Consider the following 15,494-nt stretch of genomic DNA (forward strand, 5'->3'; position numbering starts at 1 on the left):
CTGCCGTTGGTTGAAAAGAGGTAAAAAAAAACTTCAGTGGTGTGGAAACATTATGGGTTCACGGAGTCAGACGTGGATCAAGTAGACAGTGTGTAAACTTTGCTACAGTGTTACATTTTTCATTTATGTTTATATTGCAAACATTTGCACTGTTATCAGTATTTGCACACTATTTTATATTATTTTTTTGACAATCTTTAAAGTCATTATTCAATACCTTGTTATTGTTAAATAAATATCGTCAAATAATCGAGATCTCACTTTCAGTGAAAATAATCGTGATTATCATTTTTGCCATAATCAAGCAGCCCTAATGTCTAACTTAAATTCTTGCCAAAAAAAGTAATAATTTTTTACTAATCACGGTCTTCCCACAGAAATATCATTAAGTATACTGTAGCTACACTCTCTCTGAACTAACCTCATTATTTTCTCCAAGTCATTAAAAATGTCTTACCATTAACTAATGTTTCAAATTTAAATATGGTCGGTTATCCCTGTTAACTGGCTACATGCCACAGGCTTTTATGGTGGCTGTAATTAAACCATTGCTTATTTGATCTAGACGTGTTAACCAATTATAAGCTGATTTCTAACCCTTTTATTTCAAAGGTTTTCCTAATAGTTGTTGTAACACAACTAGACAGTAATTTGCGCCGGAATGATTTAACAAAGTTTCAGTCACTATTTAGAGTGGATCACAGCACAACACCAGTGAATGTTACATATGATCTTATGGCCTCTGACAGTAAACTTAAAGCACTTCAGTTGTTCCATATTTTGTCACGTTACAGCCATATTACAAAATGCAACATTCATTTTTCACCCTAATAGTTTACACATGAATACTCCGTAATGTAAAAGGGAAGCGTTTGCTTGAAAATCTTTACTAATCATCAACAACATGGTCTGGGCCTCCAGTAACAGTGGGAGGAATCGTTCAGTAATTTTTGACCAGGGTGTGTCCTGCAGAGTATTTTTTTCAACAAATATGTAGCACCGCTTTCTTTCACCTAATCAAAATGATAATAATTAGAAACGTCCCATATGTTCCCTCATCCCTGCAAGACTGGACTATTGTAATGCATTAGTATTGTACTCTTGGTGCTCTAAAAACTCCCTGAAAAGCCTTCAGCCTTTTTTATATTCCTTAAGACTGGCCTTTATACTCTTTGGGGTTTTGGAGTTGAGCACACTATATGCTCTGTAATCTGAATACTTGAATAATCAGGCTTTGTTATATAGCTTAAAGATCTCGTAGGACCAAAGCATCTAAACAAAGTACTTCACTCTCAGACTGCAGGCAGTGAACTGTGGTTCTTACAGTTCCTACAAGTAAACTGGGAGCCAATCCCCCTCCTCTGGAACCATTATACCAGTTTGATTTCAGGAGATAGACACTAACTACTTTCAAAATTAGACTTCAAACTTTACTGATCCCAGTTCACCCTGGTCCAGTCGTCTGTTATGCTGCGATAGGCTCAAGCTTCGGCGGGACTTCCCATGATGCAATGAGCACTTCTCCACTCCACTCTTTACTTTCCATGTGTTTATACAGCACTGGTGTATGTCACTAAATTTCTCCAGTAGCTTTAGTTGGGTCTTTGACTCTATGTTCTCCTTTCTTTTCTCGTTCCCTGTAACTTGGTATCAAAGTGTGTGAAAATACAGTGCCGATCAAAAGTTTAAGACCACTTGAAAAATGGCAACAAGGAATGTGGTCCCGTTTCAGTTTTCAGTAAATTGCATGCTCAAAAAATGTTTTGTCTCACTCCCATTTCTTCTCGTTGCATGCTGAAGTTCTACTTGGAACCTTGGTAAAATCCAAACATGCAAAATATGATTTTTTTTGCCATTTTTCAAGTGGTCTTGATTGGGACTGTAGTATTGCCAGTGACAGAGTGACATATGTTTCTAAAATATTTTGTTCTTGACACACTTTCACTTCATTTCAAGCTGTTTGTAATGAATCATGCAACCTGAGAGAAACCAATAACAAAACATTTCTTAATATTGTAATTCTGAAAAAGTAAAGTGAAAATAACGGCACAAAAGAAGAGATGGACAACACTAAATGTGGGTAGCATAACCATAATGACAGGATGCTTATTGAGAGCATAGGGGTCTGCCAGTGAAATAAAAAAGGCTTCAGATTACAGACCTCATTTACAAGCTACTACTTTTGCTGGTGTTTACCATATATGGAGGAAAGCACTGTTCATATAATGCCATGCTGGTGTAAAGGCCCCAGGGTTTGTGGTAAAAGGCCATAGGAAAGCCACCAAGAAAAGCTGACCAGCAGTCCTGATCTGTTTTAAGTATATCGGTAAGCTAAGGTATAGTGTGATAAAATACACGTTTCGATGTTTGTTTGCCTTGCTGAGATAAAAACAAATGCAAACATCAAGCACCACTCATTTTTCCCTTACATTTATGGAAATAACTGGCTTCAATTAGAAGGGCCTGTTTACAGGGAGTCATAAAGGTAATGACTATTTAAATCAATTTCAAATAAACATAAAGCCTGTCAAAGGTCTCAGAATTTATATCTATGTTTCACTGCTTTGCAAAGCTGTTCAATTTAACCAGAGGCTGAACGCTGCCAACATTAATCAGAGCCACATACTGCCATTTCCCCCCTCAAGTAGTAAGAAAATAAACAATTTTCAGTTACAGTGGGGCAAAAAAGTATTTAGTCAGCCACCGATTGTGCAAGTTCCCCCACCTAAAATGATGACAGAGGTCAGTAATTTGCACCAGAGGTACACTTCAACTGTGAGAGACAGAATGTGAAAAAAAATCCATGAATCCACATGGTAGGATTTGTAAAGAATTTATTCGTAAATTAGGGTGGAAAATAAGTATTTGGTCACCTCAAACAAGGAAAATCTCTGGCTCTCACAGACCTGTAACGTCTTCTGTAAGAAGCTTTTCTGTCCCCCACTCGTTACCTGTATGAATGGCACCTGTTTGAACTCATCATCTGTATAAAAGACACCTGTCCACAGCCTCAAACAGTCAGACTCCAAACTCCGCCATGGCCAAGACCAGAGAGCTTTCGAAGGACACCAGGAAAAGTATTGTAGACCTGCACCAGACTGCGAAGAGTGAATCTACAATAGGCAAGCAGCTTGGTGTGAAAAAAATCAACTGTGGGAGCAATCATCAGAAAATGGAAGACATACAAGACCACTGATAATCTCCCTCGATCTGGGGCTCCACGCAAGATCTCATCCCGTGGGGTCAAAATGATCATGAGAACGGTGAGCAAAGATCCCAGAACCACACGGGGGGACCTGGTGAATGACCTGCAGAGAGCTGGGACCAAAGTAACAAAGGTCACCATCAGTAACACACTACAACGGCAGGGAATCAAATCCCGCAGTGCCAGACGTGTTCCGCTGCTGAAGCCAGTGCATGTCCAGGCCCGTCTGAAGTTTGCCAGAGAGCACATGGATGATACAGCAGAGGATTGGGAGAATGTCATGTGGTCAGATGAAACCAAAGTAGAACTTTTTGGTATAAACTCAACTCGTCGTGTTTGGAGGAAGAAGAATACTGAGTTGCATCCCAAGAACACCATACCTACTGTGAAGCATGGGGGTGGAAACATCATGCTATGGGGCTGTTTTTCTGCCAAGGGGACAGGACGACTGATCCGTGTTAAGGACAGAATGAATGGGGCCATGTATCGTGAGATTTTGAGCCAAAACCTCCTTCCATCAGTGGGAACTTTGAAGATGAAACGAGGCTGGGTCTTCCAACATGACAATGATCCAAAACACACCGCCCGGGCAACAAAGGAGTGGCTCCGTAAGAAGCATTTGAAAGTCCTGGAGTGGCCTAGCCAGTCTCCAGACCTCAACCCCATAGAAAATCTGTGGCGGGAGTTGAAAGTCCGTGTTGCTCGGCGACAGCCCCAAAACATCACTGCTCTCGAGAAGATCTGCATGGAGGAATGGGCTAAAATACCAGCTACTGTGTGTGCAAACCTGGTAAAGACCTATAGTAAACGTTTGACCTCTGTTATTGCCAACAAAGGTTATGTTACAAAGTATTGAGTTGTATTTTTGTTATTGACCAAATACTTATTTTCCACCCTGATTTACCAATAAATTCTTTACAAATCCTACCATGTGGATTCATGGATTTTTTTTCACATTCTGTCTCTCACAGTTGAAGTGTACCTCTGGTGCAAATTACTGACCTCTGTCATCATTTTAGGTGGGGGAACTTGCACAATCGGTGGTTGACTAAATACTTTTTTGCCCCACTGTAGTTTCATCAGTTGAAACTCACACCCAATGAGGGAGCAACTGATGTTTTAGCGAAAATAAGCTGTGTAAGTTTCTATCTGCAAAATATCTGTCAATTTTACTTGCTTAGCAATAAAAAAGGGGGTAAAATGCATATTCAACTCCTCACCAGTTTTCTAAGTAAATATATTCATGTAAGTGCTGTTGACATAGAATTTTTACCAGATGTCAAAAACAACCCATCCAATCCACACACACACACACAACTAACCATCTACCAGCAAGCTTTTTATTGTCATTAAGCATCCAGTGTTAAATGAAATTAGAAGCACAACAACTAACAGTAAAAACAAATCTAAAAATACCAACTTTCCAAATGTACAAGGTTTATACAGATGTGCAATGGTAACGTCTTGTGCGGTGGTGGTGATGTTTATTTGTGATTGTGTGTTGCAGTGTGTATGTGATATTTATATGTGTGGTAGGGGTGCTGATGTGTGAGTTCGGGTGAGGCAGGGACGTGGTCAGCATTGATGGCTGGCAGAAGCAAACTGTTGCCGGGTTTGTTAATCCTGGTTTGAATTGACCTGTAGCGTCTCCCTGAGGGCAGCAGGTCACACAGGTGAGATGGAAGAAGGGTGGAGTCTCTTGTGATTGCCTCAGCTCTACTGAGGCAGCAGGATGTATTAATGTATTAATAGAGGGCAGCTAATGACCTTCTGCACCAGGGGTGTCGAACTCCAGGCCTTGAGGTCCGGTGTCCTGCAGGTTTCTCAGACAGGAAGGCACAGCAGCGTCTGCACTGATGATGGTAGCTGTGTTTACAATCCAGGAGATGTCGATAGACATCATGGTGCCCAGGGATGCGAAACCCTGAACTCTCTCCACACAGTCATCATTTAGTGACCCGTCTCTTCACTAAAGACCCAGTGGTAAGGTGGGTCAGCTCTGTTTTTCTGAAAGACCATGATCACCTTTTGTCTTTGTGGTGTTCAGAACCAGGTGTTCCAACTGGCTTGTAGTAGATGTATATAAAGTGTATACCTCAAGGATATGAACACCTTATGAAAGACATTATCAATTAAAGATCAAATAGGCTTTATTAAGGGACAATTAAACCCAAGATAACATAAGAACCATCCTGCGTATCACTGAATATATTAAACATAACTGTATCAGTGCGGCCTCAATAACTCTCGAGGCTGAAAACGCATTTGTTAATGTTAACTATACCAGGTACTTAAGAAATCTGGATCTGGATCAATGGGTTAAAAATAAATGAGAGACAGAGTGTACAACTGCACCTACCTGTACACCAGACAACACAGACTTTTGCTTAACAACAACACTTTTTGCAATTTTTATAAAAACATTGACACAATACGGCAGAATAACGATCTTAAAGTGGTACAGGTTGGGGGTGGCTGATGATGTAAGTTGCTATTTAGATCATCTAGACAGATGTCTTCCAATATTAATTAATCGGCTTTAGCTCTGTATTCTTTTCTGGATATAGAAATTTGCGGAGTCTGGCTAAAACACTTATTTGAGCATTGAACTATATTGTATTCAAAATTACACAGTTATAAAATATATATATATGAAAATTGAGTGCAAAAAATGAAATTACAAGTTACTTTAACAAGAAGAACGATAAACTATATTGTGGGTATCAAACATAAGGCACATGGGCCAGAATTGGACCAGCAAAGACTAATATGGCAGGTATGGTTAGTCTTACAAGTGATTCACCAAAGCTGCACTGTTTTCTAAACACTGGTGCCACAATTAAATGTAAATAACAAGCAAGGTATTTTCTATTACTGTTTTCTGTTACTATTTCTTTTTACAAAAACAGAAAAGCAAGTTTCACTGGTCCAGCCTACTTAATATAAAATGATCAAAATGAGCTGTAAATGGCCCATAATGTAAAATGAGTTTGACGTCCATGAATTACACGAAGCAAACCATATCAAAGTGACTGAAGACATTAAGAATAATACGGAAAGGTGAATTTTCCTTTCACTGCATTTTGGCTCAAAAATAGAGGCATTTTTTAAGGGGACCCATGAAGGTACCTAAGCCTTTTAAAAACATGGATAAAACTTACATGAAATAGCAACAGGCCAAGAATAACATTTCAAACTATGAAGGTGAGCAAACATGGAGGCATGGCACTGCCAAACATGATGAAATATTTCCATGCAGCACAAATTCGACCTGTAATCTGCTGGTCTGACAAAGATTATGAGGCTTAGTGGCAAAACTCAGAAGTATGCACAAGGAAGCGAAATTCAAAGTCTTACTGGAGAAGACTGGATTTGATAAGACTTTTTGGTTCCCCCTAAATGAGGAAATCTTTGTCTCCAACACAGGCATGTTGGAGACCACATGGAACAGGAAATGTAAACCATTCTCATGTCTTTTGACTTTGCTCAGGCATTTTTTTTTCCATAGACTGTTTATTTGGTAGTTGCCAAATTTCAGGGTTATGATATAAAAAGGCCATGTACCCTGTCGTATTTACGTAATATGGAAGGAAATACTGTATCAGGAGAAAACAGTTATTTGTTTAAAATCCTGTTAGTAGCTTGTAAGAAAGCCATTACAAAGAGGTGGTACAAACTGGAACCACCAACGCAATTCACAAGATAAGATTTCAGCAGAAACGGTGTTGAGAGAAATGAAAGAATGAATCAAAATCATGTATCGATGACAGGGTGAGGACTGAAATATTTTTGTAACAGGAACAAACTATTGAGATGACACAATATAGACTTTTTGTGGATTGATGTAATGTAATTTTTCTGTATTCTTTTGTGTATATTTGAAATGGAAAAAAGATTTTTATTCTTTTTTTAATGAAAGGATTTAAGGAACATTTAACAATTAGAAATCTCCACGACAACAAAAACACTTGGAGGACCTTTTAATTTCTGGCATTTGATGAACTAAATGGTAAATGGCCTGTATTTGTATAGCGCTTTTCTAGTCCCTAAGGACCCCAAAGCGCTTTACACAACCTGTCATCCACCCATTCACACACACATTCACACACTGGTGATGGCAAGCTACAATGTAGCCACAGCCACCCTGGGGCGCACTGACAGAGGCGAGGCTGCCGGACACTGGCGCCACCGGGCCCTCTGACCACCACCAGTAGGCAACGGGTGAAGTGTCTTGCCCAAGGACACAACGACCGAGACTGTCCAAGCCGGGGCTCGAACCGGCAACCTTCCGATTACAAGGCGAACTCCCAACTCTTGAGCCACGATCGCCCCAACTAGCCCTTTACAAGCTGAGCTCTGTTGGATACTAGAGAAGGTTTAAATGCCAAAAAGACTTCAGGATGTTCCTTCGTCCACCATTTAAGCTCATGTCAGCAGCAGAAATACAAGTTAACTTTAATTATGTTCATAACCCACTGAACTGTCAGCATATCTGCTAACAAGAAACTGTAGCCTCACTGTATTTACGTGCAGCACACTGTAGAAGTGGCTAGCACTGTCACCTCACAGCGAGAAGGGTCCCGATTTGAACCCAGGGTGTTAATGTCTGAACTGCATTTTCTTACGGTTCAGGGCTTTTCCTGGTACTCTGGTTTCCTCTCACAGTCCAAAGACATTTATTTTAGTGTAATTGGTGATCTAAATTGACTGTAGAGGTGAGGTATTTAAAGTCCTTGAAGTGTATATATATATATGCACGATCTGATATCCTCGTGTTGGTGTTGTTCCCAGATCATCATACTAAATGTTGTTCCAGGATCAACATTGCAAGTGACCAATCAGAATGTTGTGACGTCATACTTTTGCGACTTCAGGAAAAACCGGCGTAAAACAAAAAACTGTACTTAAGCTGCGAGAAACCGCCTCTGTCCGCCGATCAACGGACCCTGACCCTAACCCTTTAATAAACAGTAAGCAGAATTGATATTGTCCTTGCAACATTGGAATTTCATAAATGCACGAATGGCTTGGCGCGCAAAAGAATAACGTCACAACAATGTGATTGGTCACTTGCAATGTTGAACCTGGAACAACATTTTCATGATGGTCTGGGAACAACACCAACACGAGGATATCAGATCATCCACATATATATATATATATATATATATATATATATATATATATATATATATATATATATATATATATATACACATATACATATACATATATATATATATATATATATATATATATATATATATATATATAAAACAAAGTGGTCTCTAAATGAATGCTTATTTGATAAACACCATATAAATGTGGTTACACTAAAATACACTTCAAACACTCAATCAAGACTTCAGCATTTAAGAGAAGTGGGTTAGAAAATGGCTTAAAGTGTTTCTCTAAGATTGTGTCTAATAACTGTCACAAGCCTCATATCTTATTTAGCATCTCATTCCATTGTTGATGACCCACAGATTTACCTACCACTGAAACGTAAATCTGTGAGTCCTCTGAAGGGTTTGCTAGATTGTTTGGAGGATGTCAAGGCATGGACGGCTTTCAACTTTCTTAACTTAAATGCACAGAACACAGAGGTCATTGTGTTTGGTCCCTGTGACCACTATGACTTTGGCCCTTTATAAATGTATAAAAAACCCTTTGTGAAGAACCTAGCAGTGATTTTTGACAGTATGAAGTACAGTATGTTTGACACACAGATTAATGCAGTTTCTTTCATCTCTGTCTGCTTGCAAAAATGAAGCCATTCCTCTGTTTTACAGACTTTGAGAGAGCTATCCATCCTTCATTTCGCCTGACTTTTGTAGTAGTGTCAGACTCAGGTGTCAGTCTGTCATCAGGTAGCCGACTGCAGTTGGTCCAAAAAGCTGCAGCACTGACTGGCACACGCAAGCGAGACCATACTAGCATCCTTACACTAGCTACCAGTTAGTTTTCAAATTGATTTTAAGATTTTATTATTCGTTTTTAAGGCGTTGCACGGGTTAGTCCCCTCATAGCTTTCTGATCGCTTAAATTGGTACACTCCTGCAAGATCACTGAGGTCTGCCGTTCATATGCTCCTGGCTGTCCCTAGGTCCAGATTAAAGCACAGAGCAGACTGGGCCTTTGCTGTAACTGCTCCTAAATTGTGGAACAAACTGCCCTTTCACATCAGGACCTCTGCTGTGAAGGGACACTTTCAAGTTTGTACTACTTTTATTTGTCTTATATTTTACTCAAATCTTCTCATTTTATACTTCTTTTTCTTAAATCTTGTTTTGCTATTTTTATCTCTTGATTATCTTAAATGTACAGCACCTTGGTCAACTGTTGTTGTTTTAAATGTGCTATATAAATAAATTTGACTTTTTTTCCTCATTTGTCTTAATATCCAGCATTTGTGTAGTATTACTTTTGGACAAAAAAGTTTATCCACAGTGTCATCACTTCCTCAGATACAAGACAAGCACAGTTTAGACTTCTGCTGGTGCTTAACTGCAGCACACAATGCAAAGGTGTCATATGTGAGTGCTGGCAACCCTTTAAAAAACTACAGCTAAAACAAGGAGAGCTAAGACTACAACTGAGAACAATTCCACATTCAGACCATGAACAGCATAGACGTCAGAACCATTCAAAACAAAAACATTGCTCCTGATGTGGCTCACGCAGTGCCTCTGTAAAATATAGTGGGTTGGTGTGAGAGGAGAGCTGACAGCTGGAAACTGAAGACATTATATTTAAGTTTCTATGCTGCTTGTTAACTGCTGTTTGATATTAAACACGACAGAGTGTTTGAATTTGTTCTCACATGTTAGCATTTTGCTCATGCATTTGTTTGGTGCTTACTAAAAAAAGTCTAAGCAGGTCAATAAAACTTCTCCATGGAGGAAGAACCCTGCCATCTGTATGACTATTTTATTACAAAATATATAGATAGTAAATATATAGATAGTAATGCGAGAAAAAAGTAATTGAATCCTTTCCTGAAAGCAGGACATTTAGCAAAATCAGAACTGATTTAACAGAATTTTTTCAGCATTTTCAAAGACATTTGGAACTTTCTGTGCGCTATTAGTTTAATCAGACTATATTATTACAATCTAATATCAGATTGTCAGATTCAAATTTCATGACCGATCAGCAATAACATCTTGGTGCTTAGTGATAACAAACCTTTTCTTGTAATTGTATTTTAAAAGTCTAATCAAAATGTTTACTTTAATCTGACAGTGCAAAGTGGAACTGACAGACTGCTTTTCTTCTATATGATAAAATATCAACTGAATTAACAGGTTTTAAAAATTACTCCACAGTTTTGTTTCTGCTTCAAAAATTAATTTGCATGATTAATTAACAGTATAGTTTATATTATAAGATATCATAGCATCAAATGCGTTTCCCAGCAGCAACAGGTAATACTGCTATAGTACATTTTCAAGTATGTATAATGAATGGAAGCACATTGTGTGTGTGTGTGTGTGTGTGTGTGTGTGTGTGTGTGTGTGTGTGTGTGTGTGTGTGTCCCTCTCCGACCTTTAATCTTGACAGTGGGGGAGTTGGGTCCAGCAGACTGCTTCCTCCATCCCCTCCAGTTCTGACAGAGGCTCTCGGCCTCCGAGATGAAGGAGCAGAGAGAGTCTTCTTCGAATCGGTCCGAGTCTTCAAAGGAGAACCTCTCCCCATCCTCCCACTCGGCAAACATCAGTTCCATTACATCCACTCTTAAAGAGGTTAGGAGTCCCGGGACAGCGATTTGAGTCTACGGCCTTTCTGCCGTCTAAAAAACAAGGGGAAGCCCGACAAACAGTGCCCACAGCTCCAAAAGAGTCAGTCTGAACACTGGGGGAGGGGAGACCACTAACAACCAAATCACTGCCGAGAGGCTTATCGCCTCAAACACATACAATTTTTTAAAACAATGCTTTGAATAGTCTGCAAAAAATATATACAGCACAACTACAATTAATATTTGTCTACGTAGCTATTTGTGATTTCAGTCGGCATAAGCCACTGCGCAGAGGTGAAGCTTCCTTCCACACTTGGATTCAAAGCCAAAAACTCTGAATAGTGAAAAGTCTTTGACGGCAACTTTGCCGCTGAGATGCCCAACGACTCAAACTCACAAAGCAACGTTCCTGTCAAAAGTAGAAAATGAAAAACTCTCTCATCATAGAGCCACGAATAAGAATAGAAAACAGAGGTTAAAAAAAAACGCTTGTTGGTGTAAATGTAAAGCCTCGTGAAGTCTCGAAGCGGTTTCGTTCATCCAGACGTCCTACTCTTTTCAGGCATTTAGCTCAACTCACACTGGGTATCAACATTAACTACTGCTGCATTATAACGATCCTGAAAGAGTCTTTCTCACAAGAAAGAAGATGTCAAACACCCGTGGTGTTAATATTGCAAAGTGTCTTCTCTGTTCCTCCTTTAATGAGCTAGTTTTAATGTCATTTTCATCTGCAATGGAAATAAGAATTAGCTAACGTTAGCAGATAGGCTAACAAATGCCTACTTGGATACTATAAACATGTCATGCGCTGTAGACAGTTAAACTACGATTAAATATCGTTTATATTTCCGACTACAGGCTTATTTTGCTCGATTTACCTTCGCTGTGCTACCTTATGTTAGCTATATGTACTAGCATTAGAAAGCTAACCTCCAGTCGGCTAAGTTCAACTAGCTTGAATAGCTGTTTGTTTACATTTACTGCTGATGTTGTACACCTTCCGCACATTAAGGACTACATACTTTCTTACATCGCATATCTTCCGGACTTAGGCATATATCTAGGTTACGCTTGTTTCATATTATGATCTAAATCCACGCTCTTAGCATTTTTTTCCGTTCTTTGTGCTGATATTAGAGGCTCTATCTGACGTAAAAGCTGGCATATTCCTCAGTCAGATCTGATGAAGAAATTCAAACGAGTCCTTTAGATAGCTCCCTTCGCAACTGTCACCAGTTGTCCGTCTTAAAATCCTCTATGCCTTCAAATGACACCGGGATATCAGGATGATTTTTCCCTTATCCCACTCGTCAAAGCGTTATCAAAGTGTATCAACCTGTCTGCCGGGGGAAGATGGCTCACCTCTTCTACAGCTCCTCCTCGATCAGCTGATCACAGCTTCCGGTTGCCAGCTCTAGAACGACACCGCTGAGCCCGTTGCTGTAGCTCGGCTGGAGAAGCCTGCTGTGAGACGAGGCATTAACCAACTCGATACAGTTAAGCATAATGTATCGAGTATATCCACGTGTCATACTTAATCTGGGGTAATCAGTTTTGTCACTAATTAAGCCACTGCCTCCAAATTAATTATGCCACCACAGCCTCCAAACTTCAAAAGCCCGTTTTGTATTTGACAGCGAAGCTACCAGCAGCATAGTACTCTAGGGCTGGGTATCATCACTGATTTCTAGAATCGATTCAATGCCGATTCACAAGGTCCCGAATCGATTTGATCCACGATTCGATTTAATTCGATTCAATTCGATTTGAATCTGGGAAATTTTGACAGCCAGAAATATTATAATTCAGATCAGTACATTTACATATTTTTGTATCTATAAAAAGGAAGCTGACACACGCAAGACTTTATCAAAGGTGTGAGCATCACAGCAGATGCCTTTGTGTCAAAGTAGTGTTGAAAACACGCAGTTCTTTGAATCTTTGGGCTGAAGGAAGGACAATACTAGGTGTATCAATGCTCAATCAACAATCATTTATTTCCATACAATTCAACAGTCAGAGCATTACAACGTCCGGACGGGAGAGATGCTACCAGAGGGTCAGGCACATGTCTCAAAATGGTGACGGGTTGCTCAGCTTTTTATAGTCTCTAGTGGCCCCCAGCTAGTCGTAAAAGCCAAAACATCACATTTTTCTCTGTTACAGCGCCTAAGTTATGACCTCGGCAGTTGTTTCTCTGCTTTCTGTAAGGTGGGGGTGTGGAATGTGGTCTGTCTATCTCCCCTGTCTTTAGACACAGAGTCTCCTGCTTACAACCTTCTCTTCATGATTCAACAATTAAGCATGTCAAGAAAACAGTGTAACACATTCCCAGCAGATCAAGGATACAGAGTGATGCACATTTATCTAATGAACTAATATGTGAATATGTTCTGTTAACTCAAAAGTATAATGAGAACTAAACTACATACAGCTCACACACTCTATATTAAAGGGTATAATGTGATCTACAGCAGTATTCTAATTCAACTACTTTGATTACATATATAAGGTAACATAAAATAACAGAATAATATCACAGTAGCTGAGGATAAAACACAGAAAAACATAAAGGTGATTTTCCTGGCCTGGGATTTTATAAAAATATTCTGCAGTACATCAAAAACGAAAGAAAACCATTAATCAACAATGAACAATACAATCAACAATCAACACATGAACAATACCTCTGAAATTACAGAGGTTTTATCAGAGACACGGCTAAGCGTTTTGCATTTTGCATAATTTTAAAAAGTTTAAATTTGTTCAGCATTGAATGGCAGAAGTTAGGTTTTCTTTTTGGAAGTATATAAAACGGGAAAAAAACACGTCGGTGAACAATTACTATTCTAAATGAATTATTATCCGTTATTTACCTGTGATTTATTATTATTATTATTTTGTTTGGTTTTTTTTAGCAATTCTTTACCACAACAGTTCACACTTGTTCTATGAGCCTCTCTGTAGGTTTCTTAGGTCTGGTAGACCTTCTCAGTATCTCAGACATTGGGGAAGGTGAAGGAGGCTCACTGTGGTGCTCAACAGGGTTAGCACCTCGTTGTTCAGTTCCAGTCTCTGTGTCCTGATGTTTAACATCCTGTGTCTTTAACAGACTTCTCCGGTTTCTTCTTAACACTTGTCCATTCTCTGTCTGAACAGCAAACGATCTGGGCCCTACTTCACTGAGAACTGTTGCTTTTTTGTCCCAGAAATCTGGACCTGCAATCCTCACAACATCTCTTTCCTGAAGCGGTTCCAGACGCCTTGCAGTTTTGTCATAAGATAAGATAAGATAAGATAACCTTTATTAGTCCCACACGTGGGAAATTTGTTTTGTCACAGCAGGAAGTGGACAGTGCAAAAGTTATGAGGCAAGAATTAGAATACAATAAGAATAAATACAGTACACAACTGTACAGAATAGAATAAAATACTATATACAGTAGAATAAAATAAAATAAATATACAATAAGATAAAAAATAGAATACAAATACAAATACTATATACAACTGAGTAAAAATACAACGATGACAGAAAGGATTATTGCACTTAGTATTATTGCATATGTATGGATGTGTGTGCTTGATCAGTTAAAGTCTTTATTATGGAGTCTGACAGCAGTGGGGAGGAAAGACCTGCGAAATCTCTCCGTCCCACACCGTGGGTGCTGCAGTCTCCCACTGAAGGAGCTGCTCAGTGCTGTCACAGTCTGCTGCATGGGGTGGGTCATAGTTCATTTTCTGTCTGTGCTTGAGTTTCATCCTTTTGTCGGTCAGCTTGTCGTCATGTGCATTGTCATTTTCCTTGGAAATGTGTGGAAGTGTGGTGCGGAGCTTGCGATGCATGAGTAGCTCAGCAGGTGATGCCCCACACTCCAGGGATGAAGCTCTGTAGCTTAGCAGAGCCAGGTAAGGGTCGGTCTTACTGTCTCTTGCTTTTTTGAACAATCTCTTTACTATTTGGACTCCTTTTTCTGCCTGTCCTCTCGCTTGGGGATACAAGGGACTAGAGGTGATATGTTGAAATCCATATTGTTTTGCAAAGTCACTAAATTCTCTACAGTCATATTGTGGACCATTGTCACTGATGACACACTGTGGAATTCCATGTCTGGCAAAAAAGCCCTTCATGTATGTGATGACTGACTGTGCTGATGTACTGGAAAGCTGTGCCACTTCTGGATAATTAGAATAGTAGTCAATCACCAAAATATAGTCCTTGCCATCCAGATGAAATAAATCCGTGCCTACCTTTTGCCATGGTGCAAACTCTGTTCTGTACATTCTAATTCTGTTGTTTTCATTCAAACTCTGTTCTGTACATTTCAATTCTGTTGTTTTGATTCTAATTCCATTGTTTTCATTCAAACTCTGTTCTGTACATTCTAATTCCGTTGTTTTCATTCAAACTCTGTTCTGTACATTCTAATTATGGCCCGTCTAGGCGCGGCCAGACCACAACATAAAGGGTGATCCATCCCCGTCCAACCCCCAAGCAGCACGTCACACACTTAATATTTTGTGACAGTGATTTATTTACAACAA

General features: G+C 39.4%; 1 protein-coding gene across 3 annotated transcripts in view; it reads right to left on the reverse strand.

Annotated features, from left to right (window-relative positions):
- Positions 1-12,383, reverse strand: part of zswim8 (zinc finger, SWIM-type containing 8) — a 64,277-nt gene extending 51,894 nt beyond the window's left edge. The window contains exons 1-2 of one of the 3 annotated variants that reach the window (XM_082556375.1): positions 12,312-12,383; positions 10,754-10,997 (exon numbers count right to left, since the gene is read on the reverse strand). In XM_082556375.1, coding sequence (XP_082412501.1) covers positions 10,754-10,931 — 178 coding nt within the window. In that variant the 5' untranslated portion in view covers positions 10,932-10,997; positions 12,312-12,383. Of the gene's footprint in view, positions 1-10,753 lie in introns of all 3 variants that reach the window. The other 2 variants (XM_082556374.1, XM_082556373.1) reach the window with 2 other exon arrangements.
- Positions 12,384-15,494: the final 3,111 nt, after the last annotated feature.

The sequence above is a fragment of the Aulonocara stuartgranti genome (assembly GCF_965226115.1).
Source record: "Aulonocara stuartgranti genome assembly, chromosome: 13".
NCBI lineage: Eukaryota > Metazoa > Chordata > Actinopteri > Cichliformes > Cichlidae > Aulonocara > Aulonocara stuartgranti.